The sequence below is a fragment of the Musa acuminata genome, chromosome BXJ3-3, assembly GCF_036884655.1.
Source record: "Musa acuminata AAA Group cultivar baxijiao chromosome BXJ3-3, Cavendish_Baxijiao_AAA, whole genome shotgun sequence".
NCBI classification, from domain to species: Eukaryota; Viridiplantae; Streptophyta; class Magnoliopsida; order Zingiberales; family Musaceae; genus Musa; species Musa acuminata.
In genome coordinates, this window is record NC_088351.1 from 36,249,570 (window position 1) to 36,272,803 (window position 23,234).

At 41.3% G+C, this 23,234-nt stretch overlaps 3 protein-coding genes and 1 long non-coding RNA gene across 23 annotated transcripts; all 4 read left to right on the top strand.

The window, feature by feature from the left end:
• Positions 1-26: 26 nt before the first annotated feature.
• Positions 27-9,612, top strand: LOC135633033 (CRM-domain containing factor CFM3, chloroplastic/mitochondrial-like). 4 transcript variants are annotated; one of them, XM_065142078.1, is made up of 11 exons: positions 27-1,020; positions 2,191-2,683; positions 2,783-2,913; positions 4,007-4,351; positions 4,770-4,926; positions 5,000-5,292; positions 5,421-5,480; positions 6,755-6,829; positions 6,906-7,090; positions 7,788-7,930; positions 9,310-9,612. In XM_065142078.1, exons 1-9 carry the CDS (start codon positions 166-168, stop codon positions 6,993-6,995), a joined length of 2,499 nt encoding a protein of 832 aa, XP_064998150.1. In that variant the 5' UTR covers positions 27-165; the 3' UTR covers positions 6,996-7,090; positions 7,788-7,930; positions 9,310-9,612. The 4 variants fall into 4 exon arrangements, with proteins under 4 accessions (XP_064998150.1, XP_064998151.1, XP_064998152.1 ...); XM_065142079.1 differs by having other exon boundaries at positions 7,816-7,930; XM_065142080.1 differs by having other exon boundaries at positions 7,820-7,930.
• A 354-nt stretch (positions 9,613-9,966) lies between these two features.
• Positions 9,967-11,686, top strand: LOC135633034 (uncharacterized). 3 transcript variants are annotated; one of them, XM_065142082.1, is made up of 2 exons: positions 9,967-10,847; positions 10,992-11,686. In XM_065142082.1, the coding sequence occupies exons 1-2, from the start codon at positions 10,293-10,295 to the stop codon at positions 10,995-10,997; spliced, it is 561 nt and encodes a 186-aa protein (XP_064998154.1). In that variant the 5' UTR covers positions 9,967-10,292; the 3' UTR covers positions 10,998-11,686. The 3 variants fall into 3 exon arrangements, 2 of the variants coding, with proteins under 2 accessions (XP_064998154.1, XP_064998153.1); XM_065142081.1 differs by having other exon boundaries at positions 9,971-10,847; positions 11,430-11,686; XR_010494880.1 differs by having other exon boundaries at positions 9,974-11,212; positions 11,430-11,686.
• Positions 11,687-11,901: 215 nt separating this feature from the next.
• On the top strand, positions 11,902-16,989 carry LOC103979524 (protein SAR DEFICIENT 1-like). 9 transcript variants are annotated; one of them, XM_065142784.1, is made up of 15 exons: positions 11,902-12,529; positions 12,631-12,753; positions 12,864-12,986; positions 13,121-13,188; positions 13,839-13,907; positions 13,987-14,093; positions 14,410-14,900; positions 15,090-15,250; positions 15,354-15,542; positions 15,640-15,730; positions 15,842-15,990; positions 16,076-16,148; positions 16,241-16,330; positions 16,577-16,649; positions 16,742-16,880. In XM_065142784.1, coding segments are annotated over exons 4-15 (1,524 nt in total). In that variant the 5' UTR covers positions 11,902-12,529; positions 12,631-12,753; positions 12,864-12,986; positions 13,121-13,158; the 3' UTR covers positions 16,743-16,880. The 9 variants fall into 9 exon arrangements, with proteins under 9 accessions (XP_064998856.1, XP_064998857.1, XP_064998859.1 ...); XM_065142789.1 differs by having other exon boundaries at positions 11,904-12,529; positions 13,819-13,907; XM_065142785.1 differs by having other exon boundaries at positions 11,902-12,446; positions 12,864-13,188.
• Positions 16,990-17,709: 720 nt separating this feature from the next.
• On the top strand, positions 17,710-22,312 carry LOC135633469 (uncharacterized). Of its 7 annotated transcripts, none has more exons than XR_010495020.1 (6): positions 17,710-18,305; positions 18,416-18,742; positions 19,930-20,870; positions 21,063-21,234; positions 21,334-21,463; positions 21,558-22,312. It is a non-coding gene; the product is annotated as an uncharacterized LOC135633469 (long non-coding RNA). The 7 variants fall into 7 exon arrangements; XR_010495021.1 differs by having other exon boundaries at positions 17,710-18,742; positions 19,930-20,281; positions 20,379-20,870; positions 21,558-22,310; XR_010495019.1 differs by having other exon boundaries at positions 17,710-18,541; positions 18,675-18,742; positions 21,558-22,310.
• The last annotated feature ends 922 nt before the right edge of the window (positions 22,313-23,234 follow it).

Sequence of the window (23,234 nt, forward strand, 5' to 3'; positions counted from 1 at the left end):
CAGATCAGAAACGCTACCACAAAATATCCCCCGTCTCCTTCAGCCGCATCCTTATCCTGTCGCGCCTCTCATGGCGCTGCTCGTCTTCTCTCGTTCCCCTTCGAGCAAAACCTCGAACAGCTTGTGAGCATCTCAAGAAGTAGGAGAAGCAAGAAGCAGAGAGACATGGCTCTCCTCCCCGCCGCCAAAATCTCGGAGCTCTCCTTTCACAACCCTCTCCCCCTCTGCTCTCGCCCCTCCCTCGTGCTGTCCCTCTCCCTCATCCGCGGCCGCTTCCGCCGCCTCATTTTTTCCGCTGCCGCATCCTCCACCTCTTCCCTCCGCCTAGCCGAGAGCGGGGGCGGCGACTCTGACTCTCGCCGCTCTCCCAGACACCGCAGGAACTCGCGGGATGACGACGACAGGCAGGCCAATGCTAATCCCAGAACCCCTGTCCGCTCCCGGCTCCCATCCGCGCCCTGGCTCCAGCAGTGGGCTCCTCCTGATCCCTCGCCATCGCCGCCATCTCCGGAGAGAAAGCCAGCTGAGCCCGACGCTGGTCGAGGCGGCGCCATCGAGAGGATCGTATATCGGCTTCGGAACCTTGGGCTCGACTCCGATGATGACGAGTATGAGGGTGAAAGCACTAATGAACCAACTTTGTGCGGGGATGAGAGATTGGGGGAACTTCTGGAGCGGAGCTGGAACCGGCCAGATAAGTCGCTCGATATGGGTCGGACGCTCCTTCCGTGGGAGAGGGAAGACCACGGAGGGTTTGCCAAGGAAAAGGACGGGAGGGATGCGAAGCGGAAGAGGGTGAGGGCGCCGACATTGGCAGAGCTGACGATAGAGGACTCGGAGCTACGGAGGCTCCGGCGTCTGGGGATCATGCTGAGGGAGAGGATCACGGTGCCCAAGGCAGGTGTCACACAGGCCATCACCGAGAAGATTCATGATGCATGGAGGAAGTCGGAGTTGGTTCGGCTCAAGTTTCATGAGACATTAGCCAACGACATGAAGACAGCTCATGAGCTTGTCGAGGTTGGTTAAATTTTTTGTCCTTTTACACAATCGAAGGCAAAATGTGTTTTTTTCCTGATTATAGTTGTTTTTTGACCTGCTTCAATTAGCAATATCATTACAGTTATCTAGTTTTGCATCTTGCTGTTTGCCGTATGCTGCCAAGTTATAGGTTTTAGATTTGGCTAACTGTTTAGTTCAGTGGAGGTGGCATTTTGATCTAAAGGATTCAACGAATTTTTTATTCTACGTTCAATTCATGACTCGACAGAGGAGATAATCGACAAGAAACTTGTTCACTGTCTCTGGTTTGAAGAATGACCGAATAAGTAGGAACTAAAACAAACTAAAGTTAACTTAGATGTTCGGTACCAAGCTTTGTTGAGTGCCAATCAGGGTGCTTGCCATGCATCTAGTTGCAAATGGATCTCAAAGAAGATATAACTAGATATTTCGTTTCTTAGACATATTATCTCCCCTAGTACATGGATTATAACTAACTCCATATTTGCCTATGATGAAAAATTACTGCTTCTTGTGACTAAGGTAACAAGTTGCTAAAAACTGAATGAGATAATAAATTTTCTTAAATACTGAATAAATTAAAATGATACTGGATTTTCCTAGGCTCAGATGTGTTGGATAATAATCTAAAAATAGTGTCAGACATCCATATTAAAGAATCATATTGCTATGGTGGTAGATGCACAGAAGAATTCACCTTGATTACTAAAATTGTCATCAATCATATTCATGGAATACGATACACTTGCAAGATGCCTTGATAGTGACTCAAAGTCTTGTGCTAAAGAGCGTGGAGGCCTCTTACTAAGTTTCAGTTCTGAGAATATCAATTTCAAATATACCTAGCCCCTTCTTAAAAATTTGGTTTTCGTGGTTCATATGAGTTTTGAAGCATACCTTGGCGTTACTTCTTAATCTACATTCCTGATGTATTGTTGCTATTACTTCATTTGAATGCAAAATAAGCCATTAAAAGGGGAAAGCTGTTGCTGATATCCAGTGGTAATATAACAATAAGTGCCTCTGTAGTAATTTCATCTTGATCCATCTACCTTGCTCAATTGTTAGTGTAACAAATAATTTCTGTATCCATGAAGGCTACATTTGAATTTGTACCTCTGTTTGAGAACTGAGATGGCCTAAAACAAATCATCTTATCATGAACAGCGTCGCACTGGAGGATTGGTTATTTGGAGGTCTGGAAGTGTCATGGTGGTCTTTCGAGGGAGCAACTACAAGCGTCCTTCTAGATCTCAATCTTTAGATGCTCAATCCAATTCTACAGGATTATCACATGAAACTGAGTCACTATTCATTCCAGATGTTCCAAATACCACAAAGTTGGTCGAGGATGATAATTGTGTTACTTCCTCAAAAACTGAACAGCCAAAACCATCTGAAATGAACCTTGAATGTGATGAAAACATGACAGAGGAGGAAGCAGAGTACAATGGCTTGCTTGATGGGTTAGGTCCTCGATTTGTTGATTGGTGGGGAACTGGAATTTTGCCTGTTGATGCTGATTTGTTGCCTCAAAATATTCCTGGCTTTAAAACACCATTTAGACTTCTTCCTACTGGTATGCGGTCACGACTCAATAATTCAGAGATGACCAATTTGAGAAAGCTAGCAAGGACTCTTCCTTCTCATTTTGCCCTTGGTATGCTTAGTCCAAATTAAAATTGGCTTTGTGTTGATCTTGTTTCTTTGTTGCCTCTTGCATGCTCATGCTACTACCTCAACTTTTTTTTTGGTAAAGGGAGAAACAGACACCATCATGGTTTGGCAGCTGCTATTCTGAAACTTTGGGAAAAAAGTTTGGTTGTGAAAATTGCTGTTAAACGGGGAATTCAAAATACAAACAACAAACTTATGGCTGAAGAGCTGAAGGTTAGTATACTTTTAGTTGTCTTCAGTCATTTTCCTCCATGTTTATGTATCCATCTTTATATTCTTAGACCTGAATCATGATAATTAGCTTAATTGTTTATCTTTTAAATTGAAGGCATGTTCCTTGACATATACTTTCATTTTTTCACATGGAGGTATGCTCCTTTGGACCCTAGATTTATTGCTTCATCTTAAATTTGTGGTCTGTGATACTCACTATGGAAGTCTAAACTTTAAAATAGTTTCATAGGACAAGCATTTTACATGCCTTTACTGAATCAAGCTTGAGGTTCCCAAGCCTGATCTAATGTTGAACCTAGTTAAGTTTATAGCATATTCAGGCTTTTTTTTTTTTTCTGTAAGGCCTTTTGGTCCACTCAGAGGCTTCTTTATACTGTACAATCTTGTTTGAGAAAATAGTTGTGGCTTCCTTCAAACTTCAAACAGTTCATTGATCTTTTTTTTCTCATGTGATTATTTTAGTGAATACCTGTACATGAATATCTTTTTCTTTTTCTTTTTCTCTCCTGTGGTTGTCATGATTGCTGTTCTATAATGTTTTTTTTGTAGTTTTTAAGTCTTCCAGTTCCAGCCTTCTGGATGATGTTAACCACATAGCCTCCCATTTTTTCCAGATATTCCACCATTGGCTAGATCCTATGTATCAAGTGGTTATCTATTTTTCTGATTTTCCTCTATCCTGATCATTTGTGATTCCTCCTTGTGGCATTTCTTTTTTGAAATGGCTTAATGATTTTCTCTCATCTCTTACAGAGCTAACACTATCCCTCAGCTTACTACAAATCCAATAGGAAGAATGATATGCTGTTCTGCATATTTTTGGTCTCCTTTGAAGTTTATTGTTGTCTTGAAAAGCTTTACATGAAATATTTCTCACTAAATGATACACTAGCTTTATTAATAAATCTGCACATATTGCAGTCAACTGGTGCCTTATAAAATTGTGTGGTAATGCATTGTTGTCTTACTGATTGGGAAAATTGGAAAAATTATGAGGAGATGCATAGGATGAACGTTTCTCTTTGTTGCTCAAAACCATGGTTGATGCCTAAATTGTCACACTGTATTATAGGCTTTGACTGGAGGAATCCTGCTGCTCAGAAACAAATATTACATTGTAATTTATCGTGGGAAGGATTTTATTCCAACAACTGTCGCCACTGCTTTGGCTGAAAGAGAGGAACTAACAAAGGAAATTCAAGATGCTGAGGAGCAAATGCGCAAAAGCATGATTGGAGAACCTTGTGTGGATGCACTTGAGGAGCATGCACCTGTTGGTACTTTGGCTGAATTTCTTGAGGCTCAGGCACGGTGGGGAAGAGATATATCCTCTGAAGAACGTGATGCAATGAAAAAAGAAGCTTTAAGATCTGAAAGAACCAAGCTGTTTAGGAAAATTGAACAAAAGCTTTCTGTTGTAAGTTATCTCCCTCTATGGCCACTTGATGGATATGCTTTCTTGAAACTTATAAGTGTTGACTCTTTTTAAATTTATTAAATCTGTTTTTTTTATTGAGTAAAAGTAATCTGCCTGCGAACCTGAATAATCAAGTAGTCCATGTTTCTTGTTGCTGTCAGACGATCAATATGGAATTGTTCTTTTTCTGTTGGTGTGGCATATGCTACATATACCTGCATCTGCTGTAAATTTTTTATGCCTGCTTTTGTGATGTAATTTTCTTTTGACATTTGTGCAAGTTGCACCATCTGGGGTATAAAGTTTTAGTATTATGATATTTTATTTGTGATTTCTGCTACCTTTCTTGGTTGTTTTTCTCCTTTTAAGAATTCTATAGTATTCAGGCTGAATGTTTCTTTTGTCACTGCATGGGCAGGCTCAAGCAAAGAAGTTAAGAGCTGAGAAACTGCTCGCTAAGATTGAAGCATCCATGGTTCCGGTGAACCCATCTAATGACCAGGAAACAATCACCGATGAGGAACGATCCGTGTTTCGCAGGATTGGTTTGCGGATGAAGGCATATCTTCCTCTTGGTCAGTTTCTGTTACATTTGTGGAATTATTGCTTCCAACTTTTAGCCTTATCATTCTTCGTACCCATATACAGGAATTCGTGGTGTTTTTGATGGTGTAATTGAAAATATGCACTTGCATTGGAAGCATAGAGAATTAGTGAAATTAATATCAAAGCAGAAGACCTTATCTTTCGTTGAGGACACCGCACGACTTTTGGAATATGAGAGTGGGGGGATTTTAGTGGCAATTGAGAGTGTCCCCAAAGGTTTTGCACTTATTTATTATCGTGGGAAGAATTATCAGCGGCCTATCAGCTTGCGGCCCAGAAACCTTCTAACGAAGGCAAAAGCATTAAAACGTGCTGTAGCAATCCAGCGCCATGAGGTTTGCTCATTTTCTTGTTTCTAAAATTACAAGAAAATGAGGTCCTATCAGTCTCTCAGATACAATTTTCATCAGTTTACCTGAGATTCTAGTCTTAATTTTTATTGTGCCTTAAATTATTGTTGCAGGCCCTTAGCCAACACATAGATGCGCTCGAGAAAACCATAAAACAGATGAAAGAGGAAGTGGTATGTGCCATTGTCATTATTCTCTTTAGTAAGAAACAGTTAAGACTGAAATTATCTATGCTGTATTAGGTGGACTTTTCCTGTAAAAAATAATTAAAAAATCATGTGATCGTAACATGATATAACATGTTTACAATGGAGTACGGATATGGTTTATAAATCTGTGTATAATGTGTACAAGAACCTTAGTGCTACATTTCTCTCTCCTTTGAATGTCAAATGTTGATTAATATAATGTTTTACAATATAGGCAATTGATATAAACCTAAATTATATACAAATCATAAATTGAACTTCTACTATTTTCCAATAATAAATTTTGTGTCACTGTCTTTTGGTTATTTGTTCATCAGCCCACCAGAAAACAGAAAGATACCCATCTTTGCAAAAAGTACATATGAGGAATCAAACTGTTCGACTAATAGTTCCAGGTTAACTTTTGGCAATCCTTGGAAACCTAGGGTGTAAGAATTGCAGAGATTGTCTTTTTGGCCACAACATGACTCCAAAGTAACATGGAAATTCTTGTGAAGCTTGCTAGTTGTTAGATCTGTAATTATCTCCATTGTGGTAACTCTGAAGGCAATTGGCATGAACAATAGGTTATATCTTTTTAAGCTTATATAGAAGGGTGAACAATAGGTTATATCCTTTGAAGCTTATAGAGAAGGGCTATCAACATGACCAGTAGTTCATGTTCTCTGAAGCTATTGCAGAAAACAAAAGCCTTTACTTAATTGCATTCCTACTTAGAATTCTAATTGGCACCTTTATCTTGGATGGTGCATAATATGTTAGGCATGTCAAAGAAAGGATAGTCAACTCTAGTATCATGAAAATGAGAGCATAATGATTCAGTTATCTTTTTTCCAAATTAAGTGCAGTATTTAAGTTTGTAATTATTACATAGTTATCAACTTTATTTGAGCACTCCATTACCAAAACTGACTAGGATCAAGTAGGATGTTCATGTCTTCCTGATCTTGTCTTTGATCAGGTGGCTAGTACATGATGTCAAAATAGCTGGAGAGATTCTAGTACATATAGAAATTTTGTCATGTTGGTGTTATTAAAACATGCTTTGCCTCAAATGGCTTCAGATAAATTTGAACTTCCAAGAGAAGTGGCAATATACTCTGATAGGTGGAAAAATTATGAATGCTGTAGTTGACATAGCCCACACTGGAAAATCTTTATTCTCTGATGTCACGAAATCTGTTCCTTGTTGACTGATTGATTGCGTTAACTTTCTTATTACTTTCTAACTCGTACAGGGGATCTCAGAAGACGAGTTAATAGTTGCTGATGACTGGAAGACTCAATCTGATGATGATTCATGCTCCAGTAACGTATGTGTTGGAATGCAACTTAATACCGTCACGTGCATGTCATTTGTCATTATTTAAAAAGTATCCTGCATTGCAGATGGAATATGAAGATTCCTCTCTGGATTCTGAAGATGATGATGACAGTGTCTTTTATGATTCCAATGTTGATGAAGCTTTAAGGTCTTGAATAGAGTACTTTCTAGTAAATCACCAAGCTGGACTCTTTTGCTCAATCATTGGTTACAGGAAGGCATCCTTCAGGTCATCTTGTTGGAGGTCAAGGTTAGTATTTGTCTTCCTAATTCTCTTCGGTGGAATTTGTACTAACATGTATAGTTCTGGACAAAGAAACTAAATGAATAAACAAACTTATATGTGCTCTAAGATGGCACTGGCAGCAGCCTGAATTATAAATGTTTCAATCTAGAGTTTGTTTTTTTTTAAATGATTTTTCATGTGCTGGAACTTGGTGTGATCACCTCCACTGGAAAACATTATAGGCTGCTCTAGATGGAAACAAGATTCTGCATGCAAATAATAATGGAAAACTTTTATGGTTATTAAATGGTATTTTCATCGAAGGCTTTTGAACCATCTACTAAAAATTTTGGAATAAAATGATTTATTAGCAGAACTTCTGAATTATTAAAGCCTGTTTAGCATCTTAGATATTTTAGAAATATCATATATAAATGTCATATGTTCTGGAAAGTAGTTCGTCAGGCTTGTTATATTCTTGTACCATTGTATCTGGTTTTGGAATCAGTCGTGTGATCCAAAACACATTAGTTACTGCTAGAACTTAGTTTGGAAGTCTGACTTCCTTCGATAGTTCATTCCTGCTATCTTAGGTAAAAAAGTTAGAAGATGGGGCAACTTAAGATGCCCTATTTCACCCAGTTCCTGAACTCTGCTCTTTCATGTTTTTTGTTCATCTACTGTCCTGAAAATTCTTATAGCTGATCCTTTTTTCTATTAGCTTTTATCCAATTCTAATTTTAAAAAAGGAAGAAAGGAGGGGACGAGGGAAGAGCAAGAGCAAGCAACAAAACAGAGCAAGAGGGAGGGAGGAGGAGAGCAAGGGTTTCCATTCTTACCAGTCCTAGAATGTGTCCATGGAATGTGAGTGTGCCGTTTTTAGCATAACTCATCCCTTTTCTTGCAGATATTTTTGGCAGACTAAATAGTATCTGCAACCAGTCAATTTCTATGGTAGTTTAGAAACCAATTTGGGATTTTCTTGGTTTATTTCAAAGGCATAAGCAAAATTCCACTTAATCTTAAGAAGGTTTCTGCTGGTTATGAGAGGAAGCATTGATACCGGTGATCTAGGTAAGTATATCTTTTTTACCTATGGCTTCTTGTCTCTTCCTTTCTCTCCTTTGTTCTTCTTTTTCCCCCAGCTTACACCTAGGCTGGCACACCACCATGTGGTATCATATGCCAACAGCATGTGCAGTTCTGGCTGCTTGCTAGCATGAGGCTATGCTGCTGATTCAGAAATCTTTTGGAGGGAGTGAGAGAGGAAGGCATGTCTGCCTATATCTTGTAGCAGGGTGGAGGAAGCAGCAACACAGCCGAGCGGTAATGTTGATGTGCCCGAGCAGCACCGTGTCAGAAGCTGTTAAATAATTAAAAAAAGGATTTGGGTGTTGGTGAAGGTTAACCACCTGGTGCATCCGGTTTTAATGATTAAAACCGGATGGTTAGTTCAGGTTGGTCGGGTTTATCAGACACTAACCCTGTTTCAAATCAAATCAAGCTAAATCATCTGGTCCACATCCCTTTTTCCGGGTTGGACTGGTTAATATTGACCGGTCTTCTAATCCTTGGTTGAGAGTAAGATGAGACTTGAGAGAACATTTCAGTTTGTCTGCAAATGTGTGAAGAGTGTTTGTTGTTATCTTGGGCATCATGGGGATTGAGAAGCTCAACTTCAAATGGAGGTGTCCACGTAACTAATGTCACAGTGAAAATGGACATATTGACTGTTGTGACTCGAAAGGATATGGTCCATAATAAAGCTGAAGCAGATGGGGACAATGATTGGTACCAAAGGCTTTCTAATCTTGTCATCTCCACAATGCATGTTATTATCCACTGCTTCGGTGATAACTAAGAAGATATACACATAACATTGAAGTTGCCATAAAAAAAGTTAAGGTGCTAAGTCTATATATCATAGCATAACAAGGGATTTCTTTTCCACCTTTAAAATGTTGTTGCAAATTTTACTCAATTATCACATCTTATACTGGAAATAACATGAGCTGAAGAGGTTGCTTCACTGAATGTAGTTCTCAACATTGTGCAAGCAATGCATGTGGCATGCTCTTGTTGTGTATTAGACTCTTATTTGGCTTTATCTTGGATTAGTTATTCCATGTCTTTGTTCTATACCATTGAATTTTCTTTGTGAATGCTTCTGTTATCCTTTTTATGCTTCTGCTGTCCAATCTATCTTCCAGAAAATCTCAACAAATTTGCACTCTTCTGTGCAGAAAACATGTCGAAGATGCCACCGTGTTTAGTCTCCGAGGTTGGTGGCCATTAGAATCTTTACATAGCCCTTCCAGCACACCATTTAATTCATAATCTTCTCTATTGTTCTTTCCCCTCATGTATTTAAAGCCAGTAGTTCTCTGTCTTCCACAATTTTGAATTGTATTTTAGTTATATGGTGCGCTCGTCTGAGGCACCATTGTTCCAAATTACTGTCAAGCATACCACCATTGCTTTAAGCTGACTGCTTAATGACACTGAATTTTACTTCAAATTGAATGGTCTTTGCATACTTGGAAAGATGGTTCTGAGGATGCTTTCAGTTAGCGTTCTTTTCTGCAACTATATGTCTGTTACAGTTACTATGGGATGAGAGTGCGATGTGCAACTTTACGCAACTATTCACCTCTTCTTTTTGGTCTTTTTTTTGGGGATAAAACGCTTAGGTATTTTATCCATATATCTGATTAATTCAGGTCGCATGAGCTTTTCTTTTTTGTTTTTTTGGGGAATAAGTTTAGGCAAATTAAAATTGTGGGTAGGAACACGTCACCTACCAGCAACAGGGCTGTGTCACGTGGATTTCACGTGTGTCCAAGAGCGGCGACCTCATCACCTCCTTATTGCCTACGCGTCAACCAACGAGTCATTGCCTTTGCCGATTGGGTTCCTTTACGCTTGTAGTGGCGACGCCGAGATGGCTACCCACAATTGTGACCCGTCGAGACAAAACCGACATACCCCGCTTTCGTCCTCGGTATCTTTTCGGGTGATCGGTCTCTAAGCAGATACCGAGCCTTGCTTTTAATTTCCCAAAACGCCCTTACACCCGGCATTAAAACCTTCGACGACTCTCCACCCTCAACCGGTTCTCTCCCTCTTTTCTGTGTCGTTTCTCCCACCGGCGGTGCCTGTAACCGTCGCCGACTTCGCACCCCCGCTCCCGTAGAAAGCGCGGATCCTGTGGCCGCCCGGTCGAGCGATGAGCGGCGGTTCCATGGCGGCCGCGGAGGACCCACCGCCCAGCGAACTGGACGCCAACCTCCGCCACCGTCTCCCCTTTCCGAGATGGGGCGACCGGCGGATACCCCGCCGCGGCAGCGTCGACCGGAACGGCGTAGATCGGACCCGCTCGGAGGCGGCGCCATCCGGTAGCCGTGGGTCCCCTGCGGGGCAACGGAGCTGCGGCGGCGGCGGCGGCGAGGACGGGGGGTTGGAGGAGCTGAGAGCGAAGCTGATGGGCCATCTCCAGGATGCTGCGGACCGGATGAAGCTGGAGACTCCGGAGGCAGCGCGAGAGACCGCGAGGCCGTGGAACCTGAGGGCGCGGCGGCCGACGAACGGGAACGGCCAAGGGGGTTGCGCCAGCGCGGGGGCGCTTACCTTGGCGACAGACGAGGAGGATAAGAGGAGGAAGAGCGGACTAACGGTGTCGCTGACGGCGGAGGAGATCGAGGAGGACATCTATGCCGTGACGGGATCGCGGCCCCGGCGGCGGCCGAAAAAGCGACCCCGGGCCGTGCAGCGCCTGCTGGACGTAAGCCTTTCTAATTTTTCCCTGTTTTATTTCCCTACGATGCTTTTATGGCCGGTAATATTTCTTTAGTTACCCTCTCCGCCAATTAAACCACCCTTTTTCTTTTCGCTACATATCATATTTCGATTCCATTATTCCCTGTAGCACTGATGCGCTACTTCTACGGGTGACAAAACGTCCCTACGCGCGTACACACGGACGCATTTCTCCCCATGTATTTGTACGTAGCTCACAGATACGTGTCAGGTAACTATTGGAAGCATCGCGAACCGATTCTCGCATGAGGTCAGTTGGCTGGGTCCCAGACAAAAGCCACACACGTTGGTTGGCCGGCCGGCGGACAGAACATTCTCTCCACATGTTTGGTAAAAGCATAATATGTAGCCAAGCGATAAATGCATTATTTCACAGCTCTCTTTATGTTATCTTTGCTTTGCTATGTATGTATATATATATAATCTCTGACGTACATATGTGCGCTGGCATGCAGGTATGTATGATGTATAAACTAATAAATGATATTTGTGGTTCGTCATGGGTTACTGATAAATGACTCGGTCTCGGTTTACATGTTTTGGCCAGTCTCTCTTCCCAGGATTGTGGCTGTCCGAGATCACGGTGGAGTCTTACAAGGTTGGGGATGACTGAGTCGCTGACGCTGCCGTCTTCATCCCTGCAGAGCAAGACTTGTGTTGCTGAAAGCTATGTTACATGTAGTTGTTTCCTTTTACATTTTATCGTTTCTTGTGAGCATTTGTGGTTCCTCTGTTAAGGAAACTATGCAAGACAAGAGATGCCAGTTTAATGATCAAACATTGTATAGTTGTTCCCTCTTCTCAGACCTGAAGCTCCTCAGCAGTAAAATGAAGGCGTTTTACCATTAAAATGGACACGTGTATATGACGATGAGAAGGGTAAATACGATTATTATTATTATTATTATTATTATTATTATTATTATTTGGGGGCCGAATCATTGGCTATGTGCCTCGATCATGGGAAGGCCCCAAATGGGCCGTCGGGTCTAATGGCCCGAACTCGTCACCCAGCGCGATCGAAAGCGTTGAATTAAAAGGGAACGGAGCGGCGGCGAGAGGCGCGGATGGAGGACGGCGTTGGTGCTCTCGGCTCCACCCAACACTGGACCGTGGCGTTCCGACGCGCGCACCCGCGACTCCGATGTCATACTGGCGGACGCAGACGTCTCTCTCCCTCGGATCCGATGCCGCCATGCCCTAGGGGTTTCCATCGGTCCACCACCTGCGCAACTTTCATCTTTCGTCGACTGGGTCACCATCAGAACCTAATATTTCGTCTTTCATCGAGTGGCACTGGCATGGAAGACGAAAGATGGTTGTCGATGAAAGATGAGAGATGGTTTGTGCAATGGCATTGTAACTTGTACATATGCTACCATATTCCTTTAGGCTGAAGGGGAAGAAGATGCAGAGCGTTGAGGGGGAAGAGATTGGTGTTCGTGGGCGACTCGCTGAACCGCATCATGTGGGAATCGCTGCTCTGCATCCTGAGGCACCCTCTGAAGAGGAAGCACCGCGTTTTGGAGGTGTCCGGGAAGGAGGAGTTCAGAACCGACAATTCGTAAGCTTTTCGATTCGAAGCATGCAGTGCTGCACCTCCTTCACGGATATCATCCATCTTCCCTTCTCTCTTTGTTGGCGGTGGTGGGTTTCGTTCATGCACCTCCTGCTCACGAACCGCGCAGGACTACAACCGTTACATATGCTAACCATAGTATTTTTCCTCTATAAAAAATAAAAAACAGAAACACTCTGCCGCCATTCGCAAGAGGTAACTTCGTCGATGAACCCCACATTCATCATGAAATTTCATAAAGGAAGGAGAAGAGCATGAAGCTCTGCTGCGACGCTTCCTTGTTTGCTTCCTTGTATGACTGTAGATTCATCCTTTCTCCCTTCTCATTACGTTTTGTTCTTCTCCTCCCCTTTTCCTTTCATTCGTTTTGTCCTGACCTTATATTACTGAGTTCGATTGCAGAGAATAAGTAAGTCGGTTCATCCGGAGGCCACTTGGATCAGGACTACTTCTTTGGAAGCCTAAGCAATCTGTTAACACAACCACTTTCTGCTTAAAGCTCCATATCTCTGCCTGTTTGATTATGTATGTTTTTTCCTCAGATTTACAGAGGACGCAAGAAGGATTTTTGCATTTAGTGGATTATGCAATCAGTTTCATTTATTATGACCGCATAGGAGCGAGGTTTATCTGACTTCCAGTCTCCATTTACTGGGCAGAGAGCTTTTGCAAGCTCCAAGAGTGGTGTAACTTTGACATGGCGATGGAAGATTCAGTTCGAAAAGTGGTATGGTATCTTTTTAATCGATTCTAAAATTTTATGGAATAATTACTGACTCACTTTCCTCTTCTTCTTTTCCTTAATATTGAGCACAGTTGGTCCAAATCTTGTGTTCAGTAGGAAATCCAAGCTTGTGTTATTATTCAATAACTTTCTCTAGGGCTGCATACTGCATTGTATAAGTGAACGTAGGTTTGATCTGTTGTGTGCTATATTTCAAAATTTTTTGCTCATTTTATAAGGATTTTTGCATTTAGTGGATTATGCGATCAGCTTCATTTATTATAATCGCATTAGATCAAGGTTAATCTGATTTCTGTCTCCATTTACTGGGCAAAGGGCTTTTGTAAGTTCTGAGAGTGGTGTAACTTTGACATGGCAATAACTGATTTGGTTCGGAAAGTGGTACGGTATCTTTCTAATCGATGCTAAAATGTTATGGAATAATTACTGACTCACCTTCCTCTTCCTCTTTTCTTTAATATTGAGCACAGTTGGTGCAAAGCTTGTGTTAAGTAGGAAATCCACGCTTGTGTTATTATTCAATAACTTTATCTAGGGATGCATACTGCATTTTATGAGTGGTTATATTTCAAATATGTCAAAACACTTCTTAAATATTGTTTGCTCATTTAGGTTTGATCTGTGTGCTATAGGCGCTAGAGGAGCTGAAGCGCTTGTTTCCTGAAGTTTTCAATGATTTGTTTCAGCGGTTGGAAAGAAAGGTTATTTAAATTGCTCAAACAGTTCATTCTATCAATTACGTTCTATAATATTTCTTAAACCATTATCTAATTGAAACAGATGAATGAGAAACCGAAGCATGTGATTCCTCAAATTTTAAATCAAACTAACAATATCATGCCTAAGCAAGCGAACGGGGTAATTGCTCACAATAGTCAGTTGCCAAGGTAGGACATGTGAAACCCTAACTTTTGTGCAATTATGTTGATTATAAAGTATTTACTGTATCTCTGTAAATCTTAAGAAAAATGGAGGGAGCCATTGTCCATATAGGCAGTCACCTTGGTCGTTTTTATTGACCAATTAATTAAGGCTAACACCTGAAGCGACTGCCACAAGTATTTGAATCTCTTCGAAGACGAGAGATGCAAACTGGTAGTCCGAGGTCCAATTGGTTAACAAACCGTTAATGTGTGGTGGCATAGGAGAATTTTGTGCTTACTGTTTGTTATTTAACTCGGGAGGGACACAATTTGACTGCAGATCCATGCCTACCAAAGGCGTCCAGCCAGCATCAGACTTGCAACTTGCCTTCACAGAGAAACTCTTACTTCCAAGCTTCAGAGAAGATGTGATCAAAGATAAGGATCATAATCATTTCCAAGTGTCACTAATGCAATTCAAACATGGTCAGAGTTGTGTTTTTTCGCTTCACTCACCTATCGAAGTAGAAATAGTGGTCCTCGATGGAGGTTTCCCCAGAGAAAATAGTCAGGACTGGAACACTGATGAGTTCAATAGCAGCATATTAGAAAAACGGGAGAATAAGAGATCATTGCTTCTGGGAGAGAGCAAGGCTCAATTACGTCAAGGCATAGCTTCCTTTGGAACACTTAAGGTCACTGATAACTCGAGTTGGGTAAGGACCGGGAAATTTAGACTAGGAGTCAGAGTTTCTCCGGGCAGCTATAAAGGACCAAGGATTAAAGAAGCGATAACAGAAAGTTTCCGGGTTTTAGACCATCGAAGCAAATGTAAGTCTAGTGTTTGTGCTTTGTTAGTGAGAGCTTTATTTTTTGTATATCTGATTTCTCCTGGAAGGAACAAGTATTTGACCGTATATATTCTCGCTTAGAAAACACAGAAGCTAGATAGATAGCGAGTTTCATAGTCTCTACAGTGCTTTATTGATCGATGGTTGCCTTTCTTTGTATGCCTTCCAGCCAATCAGAAGCCGCAAACCCCATCTCTTGATCATGAAGTATGGAGGCTACTCAATATTGGCAGGAATGGAGCAATTCACAGGAGGCTGGATGATGCTGGAATTAAGACCGTGCATGATTTCTTGAAGCTCTCGGTTGTTGCTCAGCAATGCCTCCGAGATGTACGTAAGCCAAAACTCAGGCAATTCCAACCCTTCAAAATTTTGAATGTCTTAATCGGTGCTCTATGCATTTATGAGGCATAAATTTCTCTCTGTCAATCAGACTATAAAGATGTCAGACAACAAGTGGGAAGAAACAATAGGACATGCAAGGACCTGCAGACTGGGAGATGATTTATACTTGTATGATAAACCTCCTTTCACTGTAAAGTTGAATCCTATTTGCGAAGTTGTTGAAGTCAGGAAGAACGGCGTGAGCATCGCTCTTACACAGCTCACTTCAGAAGAGACAGTAAGGATGATGGATGCACCGACTTAGAATCGATTTATTTGCCATGATTAGCATGCAGGAAGAGAATTATTTATGTGGGGGTCTAAATTTTATGCAGGTCCAGCATGCTACTGAGGCATACCAAAATTGGAACCGGTTGGAGAGAGTTCCGGGGATGCCTTCTATGATTGGAGCACAAAAACAGAGTAGTATAAACTACATGTTTCTTGTCAGCAGCAGTGTACTCATGTGCATGTTCATAGTTAGATAACTAGCTATATACATATTATTAAGAGAGGACATCCTGATCTGTTTTCCAGATTCTATCAAAAAATGTGGACTAGAATCCGATGAACCAATGTGTAGTAATCCGCTAGATGGGTCTCAGAGGGAGCTGTCCGCCGGCAATGTGACTCCACGACTCGGAGCTTCTGTGTGTGTTCTTGAACAGCTTCCTTCACCGCAGAGAGTAAATACAAACAACATCTTGGGTACATTATAGCTTGAACTGGTATGCCATTAACTAAATTATATGGTGCTCAAATGCTATGCAGGCCGGTGCAGAAAACCAAAAGCGGAACCCGTCGGACTCCAATGGAGGAACCATGGAAGCGCAACAACAAAGTGGTAAGCATCCATTAATTTCTTTTTCTAAACATGTTTTAGTTTGTGTGACTAGGGACATTGCTACATTGAGAAATTGACCTTTAAATTGTCAGATCATCTTGGCGACCAAGATGGACCAGCCGCATTGTGGAATCTCAGCTTTGAGTGTCCGTGCTGGTTTGGCGGCACCGGAGAATCCCTAGGTGAACTAAATATAGGACATATTTGGCAATAGGAAAAAGCTGACCTGTGGATTATGATGTTATTTGATTTAGTACAAATTCATTTCCAGCGTCAAAACGTTATAAGTCGATGAATCCATAATCCATTACAGTATTCGCATAACTCTGACCGTGAATAGCCACTAACATATATTGCTTATAAAGATGTATATGGTGCTCAAATGCTATGACATTAACTAAATTATATGGTGCTCAAATGCTATGCAGGCCGGTGCAGAAAACCAAAACCGGAACCCGTCGGACTCCAATGGAGGAACCATGGAAGCGCAACAACAAAGTGGTAAGCATCCATTAATTTCTTTTTCTAAACATGTTTTAGTTTGTGTGACTAGGGACATTGCTACATTGAGAAATTAACCTTTAAATTGTCAGATCATTTTGGCGACCTAGGTAGATCAGCCGCATTGTGGAGTCCCAGCTCTCAATTGGCATGGAGTCCAAGCATGTTTTGCGGCACCGGAGAATCCCCAGGTGAAATAAATATAGGAGATAATTGGCAATAGGAAAAGCTGACCTGTGGATTATGATGTTATTTGATTTTGTACAAATTCATTTCCAGCGTCAAAACGTTATATGTTCTACGAGGCTTCTCATCATTCAATGAGTTGATGATTCCATTACAGTATTAGCATAACCCCGATCGAATAGCCACTAACATATATTGCTTTGGGTTAGCGATCGATTTGAACTAGCATCACACGGGATGAAATAAAAAGTGAAAAAAAATTTGTATATGAATAAATATTAACAGATTATAATACATAGTCTAATTAAATAGAATTATAATCAAATAGAATATCAAGACATAGTCTAATTAAATAGAATTATAATCAAATAGAATATCAAGATTTACGTGAAAAATCTTTAACATGAAAGACAAACTAGAGATGAGAATGCTCCAAAAGCTTTCGATTCTAATGGCCCGAACTCGGCACCCAGCGCATTCGGATTCTAATGGCTCGAACTCGGCACCCAACGCATTCGAAAGCCTCGAATTAAAAAGGGCACGCGGGAGGAGGACGGCGTTGGTTGGTGCTCTCGGCTCCACCCAGCTCAACCCCAAGTGCACGCGCATTCGAAAGCCTCGAATTAAAAAGGGCCCGCGGGAGGAGGACGGCGTTGGTTGGTGCTCTCGGGTCCACCCAGCTCAACCCCAAGTGGCGTTCCGACGCACGCACCCTCGACTCCGACGCCATACTGCCGCCCTGGCGGACGCAGACGTCTCTCTCCCTCGGATCCGATCCCGCCATGCCCTAGGGGTTTCCATCGGTCCACGACCTGCGCAGCGTGAGACTCTGTCGCTCTCACACTATTAGGTCACCATCAGAACCTATTCTTTCATCTCTCATCGAATGGCACTGGCATGAAAGATGACAGATGGTTGTCGATGAAAGATGAGAGATAGTTTGTGCAATGGCATTGTAACTTGTACATATGCTACCATATTCGTTTAGGCTGAAGGGGAAGAAGATGCAGAGCGTTGAGGGGGAAGAGATTGGTGTTCGTGGGCGACTCACTGAACCGCAACATGTGGGAATCGCTGCTCTGCATCCTGAGGCACCCTCTGAAGAGGAAGCACCGCGTTTTGGAGGTGTCCGGGAAGGAGGAGTTCGGAACCGACAATTCGTGAGCTTTTCGATTCGAAGCACGCAGCGCTACACCTCCTTCACGGATATCATCCATCTCCCCTTCTCTCTTTGTCGTCGGTGGTGGGTTTCGTTCATGCACCTCCTGCTCACGAGCCGCGCAGGACTACAACCGTTACATATGGTAACCATAGTATTTTTCCTCTATGAAAAAGAAAAAACCGAGACACTCCTTCGCCATTCGCAAGAGGTAACTTCTTCGTCAATGAACCCCACAATCATCATGAAATTTCATCAAGAAAGGAGAAGAGCATGAAGCTCTGCTGCGACGCTTCCTTGTTTGCTTCCTTGTATGACTGTAGACTCATCCTTTCTCCCTTCACATTACGTTTTGTTCTTCTCCTCCCCTCTTTCTTTCATTCGATTTGTCCTGACCTTATCCTATTGAGTTCGATTGCAGAGAATAAGTAAGTCGGATCATCCGGAGGCCACGCGGATCAGGACTAGGCCTTCTTTGGAAGCCTAAGCAATCTGTTAACACAACCACTTTCTGCTTAAAGCTCCATATCTCTGCCTGTTTGATTATGTATGTTTTTTTATCAGATTTACAGAGTACGCAAGAAGGATTTTTGCATTTAGTGGATTATGCAATCAGTTTCATTTATTATGACCGCATAAGATCGAGGTTTATCTGACTTCCGTCTCCATTTACTGGGCAGAGAGCTTTTGCAAGCTCCGAGAGTGGTGTAACTTTGACATGGCGATGGAAGATTCAGTTCGAAAAGTGGTACGGTATCTGTTTAATCGATGCTAAAATTGTAGGAATAATTACTGACTCACCTTCCTCTTCTTCTTTTCTTTAATATTGAGCACAGTTGGCCCAAAGCTTGTGTTCAGTAGGAAATCCAAGCTTGTGTTATTATTCAATAACTTTCTCTAGGGATGCATACTGCATTTTATAAGTGAACGTAGGTTTGATCTGTTGTGCGCTATATTTCAAATATATTTTTGCTAATTTTATAAGGATTTTTGCATTTAGTGGATTATGCGATCAGCTTCATTTATTATTATCGCATAAGAGCAAGGTTTTTCTGATTTCTGTCTCCATTTACTGGGCAGAGAGCTTTCGTAAGCTCCGAGAGTAGTGTAACTTTGGTATGGCAATAACTGATTTGGTTCGGAAAGTGGTACGGCATCTTTTTAATCGATGCTAAAATTTTATGGAATAATTACTGACTCACCTTCCTCTTCTTTTTTTCCTTAATTTTGAGCACAGTTGGTCCAAAGCTTGTGTTCAGTAGGAAATCCAAGCTTGTGTTATTATTCAATAACTTTCTCTAGGGATGCATACTGCATTTTATAAGTGAACGTAGGTTTGATCTGTTGTGCGCTATATTTCAAATATATTTTTGCTAATTTTATAAGGATTTTTGCATTTAGTGGATTATGCGATCAGCTTCATTTATTATAATCTCATAAGGGCAAGGTTTATCTGACTTCTGTCTCCATTTACCGGGCAGAGAGCTTTCGTAAGCTCCAAGAGTGGTGTAACTTTGGCATGGAAATAACTGATTTGGTTCGGAAAGTGGTACGGTATCTTTTTAATCGTTGCTAAAATTTTATGGAATAATTACTGACTCACCTTCCTCTTCTTTTTTTCCTTAATTTTGAGCACAGTTGGTCCAAAGCTTGTGTTCAGTAGGAAATCCAAGCTTTTGTTATTATTCAATAACTTTCTCTAAGGATGCATACTGCATTTTATAAGTGGTTGTGTTTCAAATATGTCAAAACACTTGTAAAATATTGCTTGCTCATTCATGTTTGATCTGTGTGCTATCGGTGCAAGAGGAGCTGAAGCACATGATTCCTGAAGTTTTCAATATTTTGTATCAGCGGTTATTTAAATTGCTCAAACAGTTCATTCTATCGATTACATTCCATAATATTTCTTAAAACATTATCTAATTGATATAGATGAATGAGAAACTGGAGCATGTGATTCCTTAAATTTTAAATCAAACTGACAATATCATGTGCCAGCAAGCAAACGGCATGGCAGGATTGCTCACACTAGTCAGTTGGCAAGGTAGGACATGTAAAACCCTAACTTTTGTGCAATCATGTTGATTATAAAGTATTTACTGTTTCTCTGTAATTTTTAATAAAAATGGAGGGAGCCATTGCCCATCTAGACTGTCACCTTGTTCATTTTTTTCTTCTCTTCAGTTTTTATTGTCCAATTGGGACTAACACCTGAAACCACTGCCACAAGTATTTGAACTTAGGAACTCTTCAAAGACAGAGGGATGCAAACTTGTAGTCCAAGGTCCAATTGTTTAACAGACAGTTAATGTGTGTTGGCATAGGAGAATTTTGTGTTACTGTTTGTTATTTAACTCGGGAGGGACCAAATTTCACTGCAGATCTGTGCCTACTGAAGATGTCCAGCCAGCATCAGACTTGCAACTTGTCTTCACAAAGAGAAACTCTTACTTCCAATCTTCAGCAAAGATGTGATCAAATACGATGATCATAATCAACTCCAAGTTTCCCTTATGCAAATCAAACATGGTCAGAGTTCTGTATTTTCGCTTCACTCACCTATCAAAGTAGAAATAGTGGTCCTTGATGGATATTTCCCCAGAGAAAATAGTCAGGACTGGAACACTGACAAGTTCAAAGCAGCATATCAGAAGAACGGTAGAGTAGGAGATCATTGCTTCTAGAAGAGAGCAAGGCCGCATTACATCAAGGCATAGCTCCCTTTGGAACACTTCAGGTCATCGATAACTCGAGTTGGGTAAAGGATGGGAAATTTAGACTAGGAGTCTGTGTTTCTTCAGGCAGCTATGCAGGACCAAGGATTAAAGAAGCAATAACAAATAGTTTCCAGGTTTTCGATCATCGAAGCAAATGTAAGTCTAGTGTTTGTGCTTTGTTAGTGATAGCTGTACTTTGTTATTTTTGTATATCTGATTTCTCCTGGAAGGAACAAGTATTTGATAATATATATCCTCACTTAGAAAACACAGAAGCAAGATAGCAAGATTTATAGTCTCTACAGTGCTTTATTGATTAACCGTTGCCGTTCTTTGTATTTCTTCCAGTGAATCAGAAGTCGCATCCCCCATCTCTTGATCACGAAGCATGGAGGCTACTCAATATTAGCAGGAATGGAGCATTTCACAGGAGGCTGGATGCTGCTGGAATTAAGACCATGCATGATTTCTTGAAGCTTTCAATTGTTGATCGGCAACACCTCTGCAACGCTTCCGAGATGTACGTAAGCCAAAACTCAAGCAATTCCAAGCCTTCAAAATTTTGAATATCTTAATCGGTGCTTTATGCATTTATGAGATAAATTTCTCTGTCAATCAGATTATAAATATGTCAGACAAGAAGTGGGAAGAAACAATAAGACATGTAAGGATCTGCAGAATGGGAGATGATTTATACTTGTATCAAACGCCTCACTCTCAAGTTGAACCCTACTTGCGAAGTTTGTGAGGTCAAGAGTAACAGCGTGACTTAGAATCGATTTATTTGCCATGATTAGCATGCAGGAAGAGAATTATTTATGTGGGGGTCTAAATTTTGTGCAGGTCAAGCTTGTCTACGAGGCATACCAAAATTGGAACCGTTCGGAGAGAGTTGTGGGGATGCTTAATACGATTGGAGCACAAAAACAAGAGTAAAAACTATTAGTTTCTTGTCAGCTGCAGTGTACTCATGTGCATGTGGCCATACACATTAGTAAGGGAGCATATCCTGATCTGCTTTCTAGATTCTATGCAAGAATGTGAACTAGAATCCGATGAACGTAGGTGCAGTGATCCGCAGGCAATGTGGCTCCACAGCTTGGAGCTTGAACAGCTTCCTTCACAGCAGAGAGTGAATACAAACAACATCTTGGGTACATTAGCTTGAACTGGTATGACATTACCTAAATTATATGGTGCTCAATTGCTTTGCAGGCCGGTGCAGAAAACCAAACTGTAACTCGTCGATTCCAATGGAGGAACCATGGATGCACGACAACAAAGGTGGACTAGCGACATGTTGCAGTCCCACCTGACCACAGTGTGGCTCACCAGACGAAGTAGATATTAGAGATCTTTGGCAATAGAAAAAGCTGATGAATCATTTCCAGTGTTGGTTGAAACGTTGTATGTTCTCTTTGAGGCTTCTCATCATTCAAGGAGTCGAATCCATTGCAGTATTCACATTGTTGTATTGCTTTGGGTTTGTAGTCAAATTAAACAAGCATCATATGGGATCTGTTCAAAGGTTATAGCATCTAAGCCCTGTTTACGATTGTGTTCTATGGTATCGTCGGGGTAGTATTTTCAAAATTGCAATCCTAAAGTTCATCCCTTTTTTTTTCCAAATAAAAGGTAAAAGTCTATAAATGAAAACTTAGCTTATATTCTTCTCCGTTCGTATTACTGCAAATCAGAGAATCTAAATGAGGAGTAAAACCTCCTGTCAGTCACAATCAATAGAGGAACTCCCATAGACAATTTGACGGAAGAGTGAAGGATCTAAGTCACTGGAGCAATACTTCAAGGCGTTGTCGAATGCCTCGTCAAGATACCAACCACAGCTGTTTAATCGTGTTAGCAAAACCTTCGTCATCTTCCCTCACAGTCTCCTGCATGCAACCACAGAAGATACAAGAATCATTAGAGTTTCTTAATATGAAACTAACAGTTGTCGTGTCGTGAATTCGGTCTATTCTATTTTTTTTATAATTATAATAGGATATAACACTATCAGTTAATCATCGTATCATCCAATACGTAATCACCACATAGAGCCTTCGGTGAGAGAAAAAGTTTCAGATCACCATCCATCCGCCTGCATGCCTCGGACCTTTCCCTTTCTTATCGCCCATGTGGATAAGACGCTAAGGGGGGACCATGGGGGTAGTTAGAGACTACCTCATCGTAGAATATTTCATATAATATTTCATCCCCTTGAGACTAGGTATAAAAGCTCATCTTCACTACGATGATGAGGGGTTGACTTCTTTGGACTACTCATGTCTGCACTCAAACACCTCGGATTACTAACTTAAGTATCGAAGAAATCGGGTTGAGAAATCTCTCCTAACCTCGATCTTCATGTAGGTAACACCTCGAGAGCTCGATATTTTTATCTCGAAGACACATTGAACAACCCTTTGCACATGAGTCTTGACTATATTGGATTGACCAAGACATTAACGACATTATCCCTCATCATTTTTTCCCTAGAAAGAGAGCTCGATGTTGTAAGCA

Excerpts from the sequence above, each read along its gene's own strand:
- LOC135633033 (XM_065142078.1), top strand. The coding sequence starts at position 166 with ATGGCTCTCCTCCCCGCCGCCAAAATCTCGGAGCTCTCCTTTCACAAC. Across the intron at positions 5,293-5,420 it reads TAGCAATCCAGCGCCATGAG|GCCCTTAGCCAACACATAGA; the intron begins GTTTGCTCATTT and ends TTATTGTTGCAG. Across the intron at positions 6,830-6,905 it reads ATGATTCATGCTCCAGTAAC|ATGGAATATGAAGATTCCTC; the intron begins GTATGTGTTGGA and ends CCTGCATTGCAG.
- LOC135633034 (XM_065142081.1), top strand. The coding sequence starts at position 10,293 with ATGAGCGGCGGTTCCATGGCGGCCGCGGAGGACCCACCGCCCAGCGAA. Across the intron at positions 10,848-11,429 it reads CCGTGCAGCGCCTGCTGGAC|TCTCTCTTCCCAGGATTGTG; the intron begins GTAAGCCTTTCT and ends TGTTTTGGCCAG.
- LOC103979524 (XM_065142784.1), top strand. The coding sequence starts at position 13,159 with ATGGCGATGGAAGATTCAGTTCGAAAAGTG. Across the intron at positions 14,901-15,089 it reads TTTAGACCATCGAAGCAAAT|CCAATCAGAAGCCGCAAACC; the intron begins GTAAGTCTAGTG and ends TATGCCTTCCAG. Across the intron at positions 15,731-15,841 it reads TGGAGCACAAAAACAGAGTA|ATTCTATCAAAAAATGTGGA; the intron begins GTATAAACTACA and ends TCTGTTTTCCAG.